This window comes from Neomonachus schauinslandi, chromosome 1, assembly GCF_002201575.2.
Source record: "Neomonachus schauinslandi chromosome 1, ASM220157v2, whole genome shotgun sequence".
In the NCBI taxonomy this organism is placed as follows: domain Eukaryota; kingdom Metazoa; phylum Chordata; class Mammalia; order Carnivora; family Phocidae; genus Neomonachus; species Neomonachus schauinslandi.
The window spans coordinates 12,118,378-12,136,363 of record NC_058403.1 but is presented as its reverse complement, the minus strand read 5'-3'; the positions used below and the strand labels follow the sequence as shown (position 1 = coordinate 12,136,363).

General features: G+C 51.6%; 1 protein-coding gene across 4 annotated transcripts; it reads right to left on the bottom strand.

Moving 5' to 3' along the window:
- Positions 1-4,700: 4,700 nt before the first annotated feature.
- Positions 4,701-16,018, bottom strand: CFAP298 (cilia and flagella associated protein 298). Of its 4 annotated transcripts, none has more exons than XM_021678002.2 (7): positions 15,285-15,853; positions 13,401-13,568; positions 12,140-12,207; positions 7,541-7,699; positions 6,158-6,289; positions 5,340-5,435; positions 4,701-5,029 (listed from the first exon to the last, which is right to left on the bottom strand). In XM_021678002.2, exons 1-7 carry the CDS (start codon positions 15,421-15,423, stop codon positions 4,919-4,921), a joined length of 873 nt encoding a protein of 290 aa, XP_021533677.1. In that variant the 5' UTR covers positions 15,424-15,853; the 3' UTR covers positions 4,701-4,918. The 4 variants fall into 4 exon arrangements, with proteins under 4 accessions (XP_021533677.1, XP_021533679.1, XP_021533678.1 ...); XM_021678004.2 differs by lacking the exon at positions 15,285-15,853 and adding an exon at positions 15,866-16,018 and having other exon boundaries at positions 4,713-5,029; XM_021678003.2 differs by having other exon boundaries at positions 4,713-5,029; positions 7,541-7,696; positions 15,285-15,546.
- Positions 16,019-17,986: the final 1,968 nt, after the last annotated feature.

Below are 17,986 nucleotides of genomic sequence, written 5' to 3'. Positions count from 1 at the left end.
GCTCTACTGACTGAGCCAGCCAGGCGCCCCCCCTTACTTGAAGATTTTACTTTAAAAAAAAAAAAAAAATATATATATATATATATGAAATTTACAATTTTACAGGGGCGCCTGGGTGGCTCAGTCCTTAAGCGTCTGCTTTCGGCTCCCGTCATGACCCCAGGGTCCTGGGTTCGAGCCCCGCATCGGGCTCCCTGCTCGGCGGGAAGCCTGCTTCTCCCTCTCCCACTCCCTCTGCTTGTGTCCCCCCTTTCGCTGTGTCTCTCTGTCAAATAAATAAAATCTTTTAAAAAAATTTAGTTTTACAAATTACATACATGTTATCATTCTAATACAATTTATGATTTTATACATTATATAAAATTAATATAACTTAATATTTAAAATTGTATTTTAATGATGGCAACATGTTCTGAGGCATTGTCAGAAATGTAGTTCACTGTGAAAGAAAGAAAAATGCCCAACACCTCAGTCTCAGGTTTGTGTTTCCACAGGGACGGGGGATACACACACTCTGAAATGCTCTGTTTTTTCCAAACAAGTTTGTTTAAGCCAGGTTTCCTATCCTCCTTCTCAGCTCAGGGTGAATCTTCCAGCATAGACAGCTTCGGTGAAACTTTCAGAGGCCAAATCAGCTTTGCCTATCGCCAATTCGTGACATTTCTTTTCTACCTATGTTTGCCAATCGGGGGGTTCCTATAGCATAAAGCTGTAAAATCCTATATTCAATAACATAAATCATATTTATTTCCCCAGGCAAAATCAAGAGCTCTCCCGCTCAAAAACTCTCATTAGTTCAATGTAAATTGCCTCTAGAAATGCCAAGGGTTTTCCAGCCCGGACACAGTTGCCAGAAAAGGTGGACATCTGTTCGTGTGAGCTGAGTTCATTTTGTGAAGGTCTAGTAGTTAAACTCAAAGCAGCTCTCCGTTTTGCGGCTTTGCTTTGCATATGAATGCCCTAGATTGTTTTATCTTCCTCTCCTTTATTTTACAACGTAAGTGATTAGTCATTCCACAGGATTCCGATCAATCGAAAAGAGCTGAGGGCATTTTGTATTTTGCAAATTTATCCCTAAAACCCACAGTTGCTCTGAGCCTGTGGGATCCATTCCAGCACAATGCAAATGGGATAACAAGAAATGAGAACCCACAAGAATAATGCTGCTATTGTGTCTGCCCACTGTGTTTGGGGGGCGGGGGGGGGGGGGGGGGGGGGGGGGGCAGTAGGCGGGCGGGGAGGGGGGAAAGAGGAGGCCCATGGCATTCATTGCACCATAGTCGCGTCATCCGTGTCGCTCATACGGGGCTTGGCCTTATTTCCGAATGACGTTATAGATGAAGGGACAAAACGAAGGGCCCTGGTGTGTTCCCATGTTCATCAGCCTTGTGCTGGTGGCCGCAGGGGCGCCCAGAGCACGTGGGCCTCTCCATGAGCCAAGGGAAGACAGTAGGATGTGTTAGGGACCGTGGGCTGCTGTGCCAGGAGCACTCAGGGGAGGTGTAAGGGGGAAACAGCGACACAGCTGTGGTTTTGTGGCCGCCGAGCCACACTGCTGCCCAACACAGCCAACCGTGGGATCAGGGATTTGGGTGACGACACTGCATTTCAGGATGATCCTGCCTTGTCGCAGACGCAGGAAGACAGATGTGCCTCTTGTTTTCTTGGTCTGAATGTATAGAATTCCATCTATTCAAAGCAAGGACAGGCCAGGACTTAGCCCGTGGGAATCCATCCATGCTGGTGTGACCCAGAATCCTGTGCGTGGTCTGACGTCCACAGGACACAACCCAGTCTCTTCCTTTCATCATCTGGGGCAGTGGTTTTCAGAGTGGAGTCAAGCTTCTGTTTTGCTGAAAGCATCTCAAGGGTGGGCTCAGTGGCAGGTGAACCAGAGCAGTCTGAGGACCCACAGGCCCACAGCTGTTGGCCTCAGGCATGAAAATAACTGTAGGCTGCCCTGTGCCCGCTCCGGAGGGCACCTCGGCGAGGCTCACAGCCCGCTGCTCACTAGCTTGTGGTCAAGTATCTACGTCAGGTGTAAATGGACGCTTACCTTTAGAGCTAACGCAGACTCTGGGGCAAGCGGGAGGGGTTTTCGATGCTTCATCTTGGGCAAATGAAACCTTTCTGGGCCTTGGTTTCCTTATTTGTGAAACGACAACAATCCTAGTTTCTTCCTAATGTGGCTGTTGTGAGGTATAAATGAGAAAATATACGGAAAGCACTTGGCGTGGCCCTCTGGGAAACAGCAGGGTACCAAGGCCGGCTACCATTACTACGACCACTACTATGAACTTCTCCCGGGAGTCCCACCGTCTCTCTCCTTGCACTCGGGCCAGTAGGGCGTCTGCAACACCGAGGGACGACTCCAGGTCTTGTGGCGGCCAGAGCAGGGTGGGGGTGCTTTCTGAAGCTTTGCAGAATTCCATGGTGCGCGAGGCCACTGTGCTCCAGGCATGTGGCTGTTCAAGCCTGATGGCACATTCTTTGTGGGGCAGCTGCCAAGGAACGAGGTAATCCAGTGACAGAAACACTGCCCAGGGCTTCGGTTTGCTAGTCCAGAGGGTTTCAGGTGGTGTCAAATTTTATTACTAGCATTCCTGGTCTCCATGAAATAACCATGTGAGAGCACAAGTTACGTGAAAGGACAAAAGTATGGGCCCAGACTAGCGCCGTGCAGACAACAGGCAGTTCGTTTCCTTTTGATAGTGATCCAAAGACGGGTTAAAAAAACACGAACGTAACAGCAAGATCACGTTCGTAGGCTGGTCTGTAACCCCCCATCAGCCCAGGTGACGTGCCAACAAACTGATCCCTGAACAAGTCCGGGGGGTGGGTGGCCCCTTAGCACCACCCCCACAAGCGATGTGACCAAGGATGACTCAGGTCACTGCCTCAGTTCACCACCAGCCTCCTCAGTGGGCGATGCTCAGGGGGATACCCACAGCCACACGGTGGGCACGGAGTGGGCACCAGGGACTGCCAGCCCCCTTTCCTTACGGGCGGCTGCGAAGGGGCTGCTCTGTCTGAGCAGAGAGCCTGGGGGTTCTGAAGCAGAGAAGGGCAGAGAGGACTGTTCTTTTTACGTGAGTATCCGAAACAGAAGTGGAGTGTGATGTAGAAATCTAGTGACTTCTATACCCAAAAGTAAGTGACCCTCTGGCTAATAACCTGGGATTAAGTGAAGCCACAGGGTAACTATCGTGGCCACTAAAGCATTTATATCCCGTTGAGTCAATAAGGATTCCTAATGATTTAGAAACAGTAGTTCTTAAAAAGATCTACTGTGACCGTGTGGCTTGATAACATTGTTTGCAAGTGTGGCACGGATGTGACGCACATAAGCTACACGTTGTCAGAGGCAGGAGGCTCCTCAAATAAAATCATAGGATCTTACTGCAAACTTCACATCATCAAGTACAAATGCTCTTGATGGAGACATTTAAAATTATAATCCAAGTCAAAAGGAAAATAGATGCAGATCTGATTTTACAAAATTTGTCAATCAACCAGAAGAGTAAGGCACAATCGTGATGTATGGTGTGGCTGGCAACCCGCTTTTGGGAACATTGCTTTGGGAATAGCAGGAACCCCAGGAGCCAGCTTGGGGGGCAGCTCCTCTAAGTAAGTGGAAACAGTGGGAAGGGGAGGAGGCTGAAGGTTTTGGGAAAAGAACCTGCGTGGAGTGCTCGAGGTCCTGTCTGCTCTCGAGAGGCTAGTCTCTGCCAAGGACACGAGTCCTCCCCTCGAGGTGGGGAGCAGCATCTTGGCGAATCTTGCTGCTGGAGATGGGCGAGGGGAGGGGGCAGTGGCCGGCCCAGCGCCCCGGGAAGCCTGCCCTCAGCAGGTAGAGCACACCCCCCCTTCCGCTTGCCGCCAGAGCTCCAGCCCGTGGTGGCTCCAGGACAGGAAGAGGAGTGGGGCCACTGGAGGGCGAGGGCAGGGCGAGTCCCTCACGTCACTCTAACTCAGGGCCAGCACACTGCATGTCCTCCAACTAGGGGGACGGCATTCTACAGACCAAAAGCCAAGCAGGGCAGGATTTCTAGGCCACTCTGGCTGCCCAGGCAGTCTGGGAGAGGAACTGAGCTCAGGCACCAGGGTCTGTGGGGATGAGGGGATGGGGCTTCAGACCAGAGCTGTCGTAGAAAAGCAGTCAGGATGACCGGTGGTCATTGAGCCTGACGCCATCGTCAGCCGTGGGGGAAGCCTGCCACCCGGACAGCTGCAGGCTGAGCCCACAAGGGGCAACCGCGTCTGTTACCAGGGCCTGCATTCGTTCTCAGGAAAAGCCCAGAAATTACCGAAGAACTGGTTCAGCTTCCAAGTTAGACAGGCTTGCCAGCCGGCTTCCACCACGGCTGTAGCCTGTACTAAAGCAAGGCCAGTGAGGCGTTGGCCAGGAGGCGGACTTTACCTGGGAGGCTGGGCGCCGATGGATGGAGGGGCTGCGGGTCCCCCAGGGGCCACCAGGAGGGCGGTGAGCGGCGGGCAGCCTCGAGCGGCCTCTAGCGACCAAGCTTCGCGGCGCACGCAGGACTCGCAGGGAGAGAGGGCTCTTCCATTTCCTCCCCCACAGCAGCGGTGGTGAGAACAGGAAACAAAGAAATCCAGAAGAAAAAAATGTCATTCCATCTTTAGTACGCAAAGAAAAACCTCAGATACTAAATAGTTGTTCTCAAATAAAAATAATTTAGGCTGATTCTTTTGAGGGTGTATTTATTAAGTTCTAAGACCTTGAATAATTTTTCTTTGAAACATTCAAATGGAAAGAAAAACTAGGAAAACTAGAAATGCAACTTCTTTCACAGAGGGCTGCAGGCACTCTTACTGTTACTACTATTATTCTTTTAAATTTGTATTATTTGCCTAATGAAAGGCTAGTATTTCTGACAGCGTCATCAGCCAGTTAACTTCATCTTGGCCTCCACTTGATGTCTTTTACTCCATGGAAATGTCTCTTCAAAGCGGTGTTATCTGCCCACGGAGAATTCAAACAGGAGTCATCGTCATTTTCTTCCAATTTCTGGAAATAAAAATGTCTCACTCAGGAAGGCATTTCTGGAAAAGTGTTTTGCAACATCAACAGACTGAAGAAAGAACCCCCGAGTCCAAACTCCCACTCCCTGCCTGCCCAGAAGGAAGCTTCCAGACTTGGCTGCAGGTGGGCCACCAGGCAGGGTCCCCACGGCGCAGGAGAGAACGGAGCTCCAGCAATGCCCCCCCCCCCACATCCTGCAAGACTCGCCGCCCCCCAAAGTGCCCTGCACGCTTGGGTGGGGCACGGGGGCCCCCTGGTGCCGGCTCTGTGGAAAACCTTCTGTCGATCCCGATACCTTGAGCTCCTCTTGTCTTCTGTGATAATACAGCATCAGCTGTTTCTGCTCCTCACTGCTGATCACGGGTTCCCGGGCGGGAGCTCCCTGTCCCCTCTGAAAAGATGCGGGCAGAGCAGTCTGTGGGTTACAGCCTTCCTCCAGGGGCAATGCAGGAGGTAACAGTGAGTGCTTCCAACTGCCTTTGCCCACAGCTACCCAGGTGACCCATTCTGACCATCACTCGAAGGCCTGGGCTCCAGCAGCCCCTTGCCCAGGGCCCTTGTGGGGGAGGGAGACCAGGGGGTGGGCAGTGCTGTTGGTCATGGCCATCCCCCCGTCGGCCACTGCAGGTCCAGTGCGGAGAGGAGGGAGATAATCATGGAGGACGCTGTGTCCCCGAAATCACAGAGAAACGACCGTGACAGAGCACCTTGGGGAGACACAGCCCTATGCTACCTCCATCTGTAAAGCCTTCTGGCATATCCTCCTTGTTTACAGAGTATCAATACTTTGAAAACTTGAAATCCGTGCTCTAGGCTGTAGTTTTCATTTCAAGAAACATTTTCAGTTACTTGTAGCCCATTTCTAAAGTTGAAATCAACATGGCTTATCTACCCCCCAACTCCCCACCCCGCCATTAAAACAAACTCCAGATAGTGTCAATCAAGCCATATATTCTAGTTTCTGCTGGTACATAAAGAGGATAGTTTTACTTTAAGCCTGGACTACTGGCACTAAAGTATTTGCAACAAGGACGTTAAGTCAGATTTATTCTAAATTTTTATCGGTTGGAAAATAATTAAAAAATTGTGACATGTTAAAGCAAAAGTACTTACTTGCTGAATCTTGACGATAATTTTGGTTTTTTCATTTTTGCCCACATAGTCTGAAAGCTTCTTTGTTCTTCTCAGCTCCTTGGCTGCCCACCACAGTTGGGCCTCTGATTCTTCAATGACACTCAGTCCTGCCTGGGGCCACGGTAAGAACTGGCTCTAAGGTTTATCGGGACACTGCCCCCAGTGTGTGATCCTACCCCCGGTTCACCGAGCCTGGCTGGTGCCCACCCCCACCCCCCACCAGTATGGGGCAGGTTCTGCCATCTCTACCCCCTCCACCTCCTCTCCCCACATCGGGAAGAACCAACCCCTCCAACGAGTCAAAGACCTTGCTCATTTTTTTTTTTTGGAAGAGCGAGAGAAAGAGGGAGAGAGAATCCCAAGCAGGCTCCACACTGAGCGGAGCCTGACATGGGGCTTGATCTCATGACCCTGAGGATCATGATCTGAGCCGAAATCAAGAGTTGGACACTTAATCAACGGAGTCACCCAGGCGCTCCGCCCTTGCTCATTTTAATGCCTTCCCTGTTAGTTTCAACTCACACCCGACTCAGTTAATTTCTTGTTCTGGGAAGTGAGGAGTATCTGGTATCATCTGTACCCTTCTTTACAAGGTCCTTCTCAGATGGAATTTCAGGATCCTGCCAGGAAAGAACACTGGAATCCTGCTGGGTTTTAAATATAGGCATAATGAGGCTGTTTGTTTGCTTCTGCATATCCACCTATTTAAGATGGCTCAGAGCCACAGATACTGCCCAATAGGATAAGGAATAAATGAGAAAAACAAGGGAAAACAGAACATAAAAGTAGGGGGTTGCCTGGGTGGCTCAGTCATTAAGCGTCTGCCTTCGGCTCAGGTCATGATCCCAGGGTCCTGGGATCGAGCCCCGCATCGGGCTCCCTGCTCCGCAGGAAGCATGCTTCTCCCTCTGCCCCTCCCCACTGTTTGTGTTCCCTCTCTCGCTGCTCGCTGTGTCTCTTTCTGTCAAATAAATAAAGCCTTTAAAAAAAAAAAAAGAACATAAAGGTAGGAAAATAACATGAAGCAAAAGGTTAAGGCCAGAACACAAAACTCCATGCAAAGGGACCAATACATTTTGGGTAGAAATAGGCACAAATTAGGTTTCTGGCTTCCCAGTGGCCAAAGAAAATGGGAATGTTTTCAGTTCCTCCTGATGGGCAGCCTCACAAACCTTCCTGCCTGCCCCTCTGGGTGCCCTCACCCAGCAGCGCTACCTTCGGGGTCCTCCCCTAAGCTCAGGACTCCGCCCTGAGGCACAGGAAGCATGGTGCAAAGCCGTGTGTGGAGCAAAAGGCTACATCCAGGGGCAGAGGGCCAAATCCGAGGTGACCCACCTTACAGAATGCCCACGAGCCGCATACCTGAGTTCCAGACAAATCTTCCTTGTTTTCAAATTCCATCCGGATGGGATCGTAGGGCGGCAGCCCCATGGGATAAACAATCATCACTGCACCCCGAAGCTGGTCCAAGGCGTCTTTCACCATCTCCATGGTAACGCAGACTCCAGCTTCCACTTGCTTCTGAAAGGGCAAGGACAGGCATCACTATTTACAGTGGGGCTAACCCATTCAATAAATACCAAGTTCTCGTACAAGACTCTCACCAGGTACTGCCCGAGCCACTACGTCTACCCCCGGGGGCGTCTGTGTGCCCACCACGGTCTAGACCTTAAGGCAGACTGAGCGGGGCTGAGAGGACACTCGGCACAGCACAGACCGAGGGGGTCAGGCAACGTCTCGGGGGAAGGTGGCCCGGGTGGGTGAGTGACAGGGCCGAGATGGGAACAGGGTGCTCCAGGACCAGCAGAAGCAAAGAGCACCGGCGGGCGAGCGCTGCGGGCCGCTCTGCTGGGAGCGGGCAGGCGATGGCAGCTAGCGTTGGACAGGGAGCCGGGGCTTGCGCTGGAAGGGCCACGCAAGCCAGGCTGGGGAGTCTGCACTGAACACAGCACAAGGCCAGGGAGAGCAGGAGGCAGGCTCAGGGGAGAGCAGAGGGGTGCTGATACAGCGGGGAACACATCTCCTTGCCCCCTGCTCCTGGCACAGCGCTTCAAAATCCCCAGGAATTTCCTGAGTGGTAGGAATGTCTGTTGTTATTCATAATGAGCCCCTTTGGACCGCCCTGAGTTTATGCTAACGAGGTGACCCGCCTGGGACCTCCTCTCAAGGGGGAGGCTGGTCACCCCAGGGAGACCAAGCTGGGGTTGGAACTTCCAGGGAGAAGGCAGGGGGCTGCAGAGGAGTTAAATCATGTGGCCAATCATTTAATCACTCATGCCCACGTAATGAAACCCTGCTAAAAATTCTGGGTAGTGAGCCCAGTGGAGCTTCCTGGTTGAACACACTGATGTTTGAAGATGGGTGCCTGGAACCTCAGGAGGAGGGCGTGGCAGCTCTGCAAGCTGCCCTGCCGCGCCCCCCCCCCCCCCCCGCCCTAAGTCTCTTCTGTCTGGCGGTTTCTTGAGTTGCATCCTTTATAACAAAACGATAATAGTAAGTATAGCACTTGCAGTGTGTTCCATGAGTTGTTCTAGCAAACTGGTGAACCTGGAAGGGGGTCTCGGGAACCTCCAAATGTGGAGCCAGGACAGAAGCGTGGGTGGCCTGGTGTCTGAAGGGAGGGGGTCCTTGCGGGGGCCTTGTCCTTTCACTTGTGGGGTCTGTGCCAATCCCAGGTAGTTAGTGTCGAACCTGAACTCAGGCCACCCCATTGGTGTCTAAAAGGCCTGAAAGAAAGCGGTGGCTGAGGCCATGGAAGGAGGAGTGGGGTTGGAGAGGCATCGTGGGACAGATGGTACAGGACCCAAGCTGAGGCCTGGGAGTGGCGGCAGGGAGGGCTACAGCCCGTGGGATCCGAGGCACTGGGGGCTCCGCTGACACAAGGAGGAAGTCAGCGGGAGGTGTTTCTTCCTGGGTCCAGAGCACAGGGAGAGGCGCGAGGAATCAATGAGCTCTCGGGTCTAGGAAAATTGAGACGAAGTCCTGGCTGGCAGGCTTTCAGGTAGAACCATCTAGGAACCAGGAAGAAACTCAGGTGCAACGAAGGCAGGTGTCAGGGGGAGGAGGCAGATCTGACTTACCTGCAGAGGTAAGTATGCATCTGGCAGAGGAGGGAAAACACTGGGGGAAGAGCTGAAAGGAGAAGCGGGCCAAGGCGAAAGCACTCTGATTAATAGCAAATGTAAGGGCAAGGGCGCTCAGGGAGCTGGGAAGGAACAGGAAGACAGGAGGATCTCCCATGTGCTCAAAGGCCAGAGTCAGACAGGAAAAGCCTCAGATCTGGGGGTCAGGGGGTCACCAGTGGCCCCGAGACGGCCGATGCTGTGGGGGAAGTAAACAGAGGCGGGGTTCTGAGAAACCCGGAGCACCTCAGCTTTGGGAAGCTTACTGGGAGGGAAAGGCGGGCGACTGGGTGCTGTGAGGGTGAAGCTGCAGAGAACTGATTTCCAGGGAAGGAAAGAGGCCCGAGTGCATTAACAGGGTAGACGCAGCCCATGGGAGGGGAGACACGGGGCATTACCCCCGTCCTGGGTTTCTAGAAGGTGGGGATCCAGACAAGCTGCAGTGGGAGCAGCAGTAGAAAGGGGAGAGAGCCGGGGGACGAGACACACGGGTCAATTCGAGTCTCCAGGGACGGACGAGGGGGTGGCAGGAAGAGAAGACCTGCGGGAGGGACAGAGAAGCAAGGGCTCCTGCCCGACAGCCCTGACCTCTCTGCCAAGCAGGAAGCGAAGCTGCCCACGGACACAGGCCATTCGGAGCCTCAGAGCCTGGGGCCTCCTGCCCACAGAGAGCCGGCCAGGGCCAAGCTGGACGAGGAGGTGAGTTGGGAAAGTGGGGCTAGAGGGACTCCACGGCAGGGCAGGATGGAAGGTCCTGCACTAAGGGGGACACATCGCAGCTCACATCTGGGCTGGGACCTTTCTGGGTAACCGCGTTATAATGGCACTGAGTGGTAGATGAGTAACACGGAAGGAGAAGATCCCTGCTCCTGAGAAAATGCAGGCCGTCCTATAGTGTGGACACCCAGGTCCCAGAGAGGGGTGAGGACAGGTGGGATCTGTGTCCTGAGGGAGGAAGGCGGACCGTCCTCTGGGTGCCCAGACTGAAACTCCCGAAAGCTAGGTTCTCATCTGTGAACTGAAGGGTGTTATTCCTGCCTCCCCTACTCCCAGGGGCTCATGAGACCGTTTCCTGACCCAAATCCCCATAAAACACATCAGGTCTTCCCAGGAGAGACCTATGCCGAAGGATCGGTGAGAAGAGCTCTCAGATATGGGGTCACATGAGGGAAGGCTTCTGCAGGGAGGGTGTCACCTGCGCCACCAATAACAAGTGGTGGGGTGCCAGAGTCATTTTCTGTAAAAGCTCCTCCAAAGGCCAAGGGCAGCGAACCCCGGCCAGGGAGCAACTATGGTGTGGCCTCAGGACAACAGACACCCCAACAGTCTCTTGCTCTCCGCAGAGGGGCGTCCCAGGGAACGGGGCTGCAGAGACACAGTCGTCTCATTCCCCGGGAGCCACCTCGTCTGGATGTTCCACCATCTTTCACTCACCCCGTAACCAACCTCCCACCACGGGACTCGAACCCTTGGAACACCAGATCCACAGTGCTAAGTGCCCCCACAGGGCAGGGTCTGGTGAGGGGACAGCGACCCGCACTGCATGTCTGGCGGACGGCGTAGAAAGGGCCCTAGGCGAGAAGTTGGGCCTGCTGCTCGGGGGCTCAGCAACTTGGGCCAGTCATGGCAGCGGAGGACTGGAACCCCTGGAAACCTCTCTGTAAACTAGGAGAGAATTGCATAAACATATCCCCAGGCAAAGGGAAGAGGGGTGACAAGCGCCCAGAACCAGTCTGGGGAGGGAAGGGTGCAGAGCCACGCCCAGGCTACTGTTTTCCTAACTCATCCTGACAGGGCTAGTTTGACCAGGTGTTAGTAGTTATTATCATTAGCAATACTTTAATTAAAAAAAACAAACAAACAGGGCGCCTGAGTGGCTCAGTTGGTTAAGTGACTGCCTTCAGCTCAGGTCATGATCCTGGAGTCCCGCCATCGGGCTCCCTGCTCGGCAGGGAGTCTGCTTCTCCCTCTGACCCTCCCCCCTCTCATGCTCTCTGTCTCTATCTCATTCTCTCTCTCAAATAAATAAATAAAATCTTTAAAAAAACAAAACAAAACAAAACAAAACCCAAACAAACAAACCATTCTAGGGTCAAATGCATTTTGCTGGACTGAACCAAAGCCTTCCTTGTAGGACTTCACAGAGCCTTTGCTGTATTAACAAGCACAGAAGGGCAGTCTTTCCTGAAGCACTTAAAGAGGATTAGTTAGGAGCTTGCAGAATTCAGGACATAGTGGTTTAGAAGTAGCAGTTTTGCCCAGGGAATCAGGAGGAGGAGAACAGAAAAACCCCTGCACAAACAGCTATCAACTGTGACGGCCTGGGGGAGGGGGTGGGAGCAATGACCAGGTCAACACATAAAGCGACTGATTGAAAACCCAACTCTTCAAACAGCCTTAAATCCTTTTCCTCCAGATTCACGGTATCTGTCAACCGTAGGACTTACGCTTCTCTGTCTATGAAACAGTTTTTGTATTATCAGGACGATCACAAAAAAGTAACTCCTATCAGCACGTACTAGGTCAATCAAATATCCACAGAGCTAATCCAGGCCCACAATGTTTACGTTTCACTTTGCTAAGCTCCTCAGACGTCGCGCAGGCGCCAATCGGCACTCACACAGGCCGGGCACAGTCTCTGCCTGACCTGCGCAAACCGGGAGGACACTGTCACCATTATGGAAAGGAAAAGTGAGGGGCCACCCCAAGCATGCTGCTCTCCCTTGACTCTGGAAGGCCAAAAAAATAGAAAAGGCCAGTCTGCGGAGAATTCTGGAAGCCAGACGTGGAGTTGGTTATTTCAAAGGACAGACTATAGGGCATCGTTTCAAAAGCTAACCTTGGATGTTATTGCTTTGGCCTCTTCTATAGTCTTCTTTAAAACTTGCTTCATTTTTTCATTTGGAGCTATGAAAATAAAACAGGGAAGAGGGAGAGAAATGGCCATCTTTAAAACTCTTCTTGCATGTCCTAACCCCACTCCTGGCTGAGTCAGGGAGCAGGGAGATGAGAGAAGGACCCACATGGAACTCAGGAGAGGGACACGGTAGAGAGCTGGCTGTGAGAAGTCACGTAAGACTCTCTCAAAGCTTAACTTCTTAATGAAGAAAAGTATGGCTTAGACACTGAAAATGCTAGAAACATAAAGCTGTGTTAGAACAGAAAGGGCTAATTTAAGACAATACTGGTTGAAAGATGAATCACGAACCATTAACTGGTTCTTATGAGATACTATTATTTTTCTCATTGATGCAGTTCCTTCTAAAAAGCAAAGAATCTCTCCAAATTGACGAGTCTATGTATGAAAAGATGTGGAAGACAGCCAGCCATTTTCCAGGCTAAAATTCAATGGAAATACTACTAAAAATTCCTATTATCTTCAAAAATAATTTTTGAGCCTATAAAGTCCTTGTAGGGACACTTTTGTATTTCTTTTGCTCCTAACAGTGTTTTAGGGGCACAGCAGACACTTAGGTGTTTGTTCAGTGATCAGAGTCTTTTAAATGGAGCTTTTTCTGCAGTTTAAAAGGGATAAGCTATCCAAATGGGTTACCATCTGTTCTTGAAATTCCACCCGATCAAGCATACACTAAAGGGGGGAACACTTTCAGAATGCTCTGACATGTACTGGGCTACTGGCCCTACCCCCACAGAGAGGCATGCCCTCCATTCAAGTGGAGACCCGTGGGCCGAATTTAATCTCCTTCTTTCTCATGGAATCAATAAAGAAAGCCCAGTACCTGCAAACCATAACAGAACAGAACCTTCAATGCATTTGCAATCATTTCCCCCCAAAACGATTAGGTTGAACCATACGAGAAAGTGCCAATTTTCACCATCTGTTACCTACATATATGGCAGCTTCAGGTGGTTCACCTAACATATTTAAGAGCTAGCAGCATCTTAGTAAGAACAAGAAGACAGATGCTTCCTCTACCCGCCCCATTCATTCCGGATTTGCACTGCACCACAGGGAGGTACAAAGTGCAGCATTTCATTGGTTCGTATAGAAAACTGAGGTCAATGTTTTCAGGGAAAGAGCCTCTTGCGTACTTGCTACTGTACTCAGGCGTGCACACAGAAGACACATGCTGGATTACCTTGCCCGTTCCTTCGGCCAATGTCATCCTTTTTAAATACTGAGCCCCCACTGGGTACACACTTTTCACCCCATTCGTCCCTCAATTTCAGTTCTTCGATCTGGTCATCGGTCAGTCCTTGCATATTAGGAGGGAGAAATATGCCGTGTTCTGCTAATTCTTCCATTTCTTAAAAATAAGAGAAAGTGAGGCAATATGTATCATGATCATCATCACAACACTTTCTATCCTCATTGAAATGTAAGCTCCCTAGAGCTTAGGGGCCTTGCCCATCGGCTCCCTATTTTATTTAACAAACACTTAGATGCCACTTGGTTTGGGCCAGGCCTGTCCCTGACCTCTGACAAATGGTGTAATTTCATGGGGCCTTTATTATCTTTGTATCTTTATTATCTCTCCCCACCAGACTAAATATCTGGGGGAAGGGGCTGGTCTCAGTCATCCTTGTCTCTGGCAGGCACAGCACTGGGGCCTGCCTGAATCACAGCCCCAATCAGTTCAATGGGGGCTGCAGAACACACGAATGAGTCACTAACATGACTATTCACATTTGGCACCATGTTTTCAATTGATAATTTTATAGAACAAGAAATTGGGAATCCCTTTTCTCCCCAAATGCTTTAATTAAAAAAAAAAAGGAATACTGACCTTGTTTTGAAATCAGTAAATTTTACTAAGAAACTTTATGTCTGCCTCATAAAGGTAGAAACCATAACCCTTAAGGAATTCTCCATGGCACAAAAATCACGTATTATAGAAACACTCAGTAACATTCTAGACCGCATCTGGAGTATCCTGTCAACTGCTGTGCTGTGTGTAGCTAATGTGGTAGCTACTAGCCCCACTTGACTCTTTACATTTAAATTAAAATGAAATACAATTGGGGCGCCTAGGTGGCTGGGTCGGTTGGGCATCTGCCTTCAGCTGAGCTCCTGATCCCAGGCCTGGGATGGAGACCCTCATTGGGCTCCATGCTCAGCGGGGACTCTGCTTCTCCCTTTCTCTCTCCCTCTGCCCCTTCCCCCTGCTCATGCTCTCTCTCTCTCAAATAAATAAAATCTTTTAAAAAAATACAATTAAAAACGCATATCCTGGGTCGTGTTCAACTAGTGGGTGCCTTACTGGACACACAAATAGGGAACACCTCCTCCCGGCAGAAAGTCCCCAGAGAGCGCTGCTCTAGATCATTGACAGAGTGACCAAACGCTGTAACATGAGAAAAAAGGCTTGTGTTCCCTGGAGAAGGGCAAGGAACACCAAGACCCTCAGCTGGTCTTTCCATCCTCGGGGCACCGTCCTAAATCAGGTGCTCCCCCTTAGAAGTGAATTCACTTTTTTTTTTTTTTTTTAAAAAAAGGCAGGCTCCATGCTCAGCGGGGAGCCCCGTGCGGGGCTTGAACTCACAACCCTGAGATCAAGACCTGAGCTGAGATGGAGTTGGACACTTAACCGACTGAGACACCCAGGCGCCCCCGAATTCACCTTCTGAAAAGGGCCAGGGGCCGTCCCACCTCTCCCACCTGCTCTATTCCACTACACCTGCTCTGCGGCCCAGTGTTGCGGCGCCCGCGGGTTATTCCCCCTCGCGGGCTATTTCACACTCGGCCTCGCCCGCCCGCCGGGCGCCGGCGTCTCCACGCGCTCCGCTGGCTCTTCAGGCATCTCCGGGAAACCTCGCTGTCCCCCTCCAAGCCCGCCAGCCTCACGTCTTTGCAAATCTTCGCAAACCTGACCCTCCCCCCCCACCCAGCCGACCCGAGAAAAGTCCTGCGGCTCCCGCCCCACTTCCCCATCCGGATGACCCGTTCCTCCTCCCCTCCCGGACCCGCCCCGGCTCGGGCTCCACGGTCCCGGCCGCAAACTCGCCGCGCCGCCGGGCAGCACCTGAGCAGACGCGCTGAACCTTGAGCCGCGCGTTGTAGACCCGGGCCACCTGCACCGTGAGCTCCTCCAGCTCTGTGCTCCCCGGCGTCTGCAGCAGGAACTGGCTCTCGTCGCCCCGTTTCACGTGCAGCAGAACCATGGCGGCCCCGGAGACCCCGCCGAGGCGGCGAGGAGGCCCGGGAGGCGCGGCCCACCGTAACCCGAGGGCGAGCTGCTGCTTAGAGACGGAACTCGGGTTTCGGGCGCCAGCGATGCAGGGACGGGGGGGGTGGGGTGGGGGGGGGGGGGCACTCGCTCCCGGAAGTGGCTGTTGCCAGGAGCAACAAAGAAACACAGGGGGCTCCAGCTTCAGTCAGAAGCCTAAGGTGGTTAAGCCGCAGTGCGAGAGGCCCGGCAATGCGCTCCCGGAAGCAGGTGCTGCCGGGCAACGATCCACACAGTCCGAGAGGGCCGCGGTCCAGGCCGGCACCCTGCCCCGCGGGATTCGCCGAGCTTCGCTCCCGGAAGTGCCTGTTGTCTGGGCGACCGCCCAACACAGCCCAAGCCGCCGGAGGGGAGCGCGGAACGCCCCTTCGACTCGCCTGGGCCCGAGGTTCCACCCAGGGAGATGGGTGGGGTGGGAGAAGCCTTTTAGGTCGGATTGGGTGGGGTGGTGGGCACCTCCAGGCCCCGAGCCCCGCAGCAAGCTCCCCGCCGCCGCTCCGAGTCTCAGCGGCCTTTCCGCCGCCTGCAGTCACCACTTCCGGAAGTGCTTCCCGCTGTTTCCGGTCTGGAGAAGCGCCGGGAGGTGCGCGCGGGTTGCTGGGTATGAGCGCCGAGGGGCAGGAGAAAGTGGTGGCGGTGCTCTGTGCGGGCTGATTCCGAGTCGGGTATCTAGGGAGACTGAAGCGGCTGCCGCCGGGCGACCGCCCGCAAACTCTCCAGCCAGCCACCGCTGAACAGATTCTTATTGAACAGGCGCTGTTTCTTCCAGGTGTCGGTGACCCCGCGGTGCGTCCAGGGTCACTGCTGTCATGCAGTGGAAGTGACAAAGAGACAAAATACGGGGACGAGGCAAATTCAAATAGAAGTCTAAAGAAAACCAAATAGGGCGATTGGCTTTTTAGACTGGATGGCCAAGGAGTGCCTTGGGGAAGGTGACATTTGCACTGAGCCCTTGATAACAAGGTGCCACGGAAGCTCTAAGATCCTGCAAGACCTCTACCCCCGGTTACCTCCTTCGGCTGTTGCCGAATACAAATTGATTTGAATGTTGCAAGTACTCGCTACTTTGTATTCCTGAAACTTTGGCTCTCACCGTGGAAACTTCATCCCTGGGGTTCGGGGGCAGAGCGCATGGTGTGTGACTGCAGGCCTGGAAATGCCCAAAGCCAATCCAGGGCCTCATATGAAGACAGTTAGGCTGATCCTGGACAGACAGGGTATGGAGCCCAGGGAGCAGATGTGTTTTCATCTCTAGTATTGGGGCAGGGAGCACCCAGACCGTGGAACGCGCAGTACTGGTCAGAATGGCAAATGTCTCTCTCCCCAGAGGGGGTAGGGGGCCTCCTGAGTTCTCTGAGCTCCTCACTGCTGGCCATAAGGTCATCCCTCTGTTTATCCTGAATACATTCTGTATTCATCGAGCCAACTACTGCTTAAAACTTGGGTGGACAGTGTATTTTGCCTTGTGAGAACCATTTATCCACAAACTCCTGTATTACAGGGTCTCTGGGTATAACTTTTAATATTAATGGAAAGTGTGGAAAACTCATGTACTGGCCATCCACTTTGTTTAACTATGTAGTTTATTAATCATTTGGTAGAAAATCTGCCAAATCTCCACAGAACAAGCCCTTGCAGTACCTTTAATCTTTGTCAGCACTGATTTTTGCCTTTGTAGTCCTGCTAAAGTTTAATTTTTTTATTACATTCATTTCAGTGTTCTCTTATGGTCTTTTTTCTTCTCATCAAGGCCATGCCTCACAAATTTGTATGTAGCTTTTTCTTAGTGTTGTTTCAGTGGTCATAAATTGTGCCAAAGCCTCATCTTGCCATCACTCAAGTGAGTTCTGAATTTTCAGACAAAAGGTGAGATCTGTGTGTTCTTGTGCAGTTTGGCAACTTTTCTCTGAATATTTTAGGTACCATTGCCTTTCTAGGGTAAAGGGCATCTTCGACCATTTGTATCTAATGAAGCAATCCATTAGTGATGAACGCTCTGGTCTAGATAATTAATATGTCATTCATGATGGCTGCTAGATATCAGGCAGCCAGGGAGGAAAAGAACAAATTTTTAGTCTATTGAAAAAAAAAATATTTTTTTTTTTTCAAAAAGCCCTAACATGTTAAAGATACAGTTAAAGTTCCCACACATCCCTCTCTGATTCCAATATCTTATTCCCCTTCTCTAAAGGTAACTACTATCCTGAGTTTCTCATTCCCATTTGCTGTTTTTCTACCATCAACACATGTACTTCTCCCTAAAGAATAGAGGATATTGTTTTGCATGTTTTCAATTTTATATAAATGATGTCATACTGTATTTTTTTTTAAAGATTTTTTTAATTTATTCATTCAAGACACAGAGATACAGAGAGAGAGAGAGAATATGAGCAGGGGGAGAAGCAGGGAGGGGGAGAAGCAGGCCCCCCGCTGAGCAGGAGCCCAATGCGGGTTTGATCCCAGGACCCTGGGATCATGACCTGAGCTGAAGGCAGACG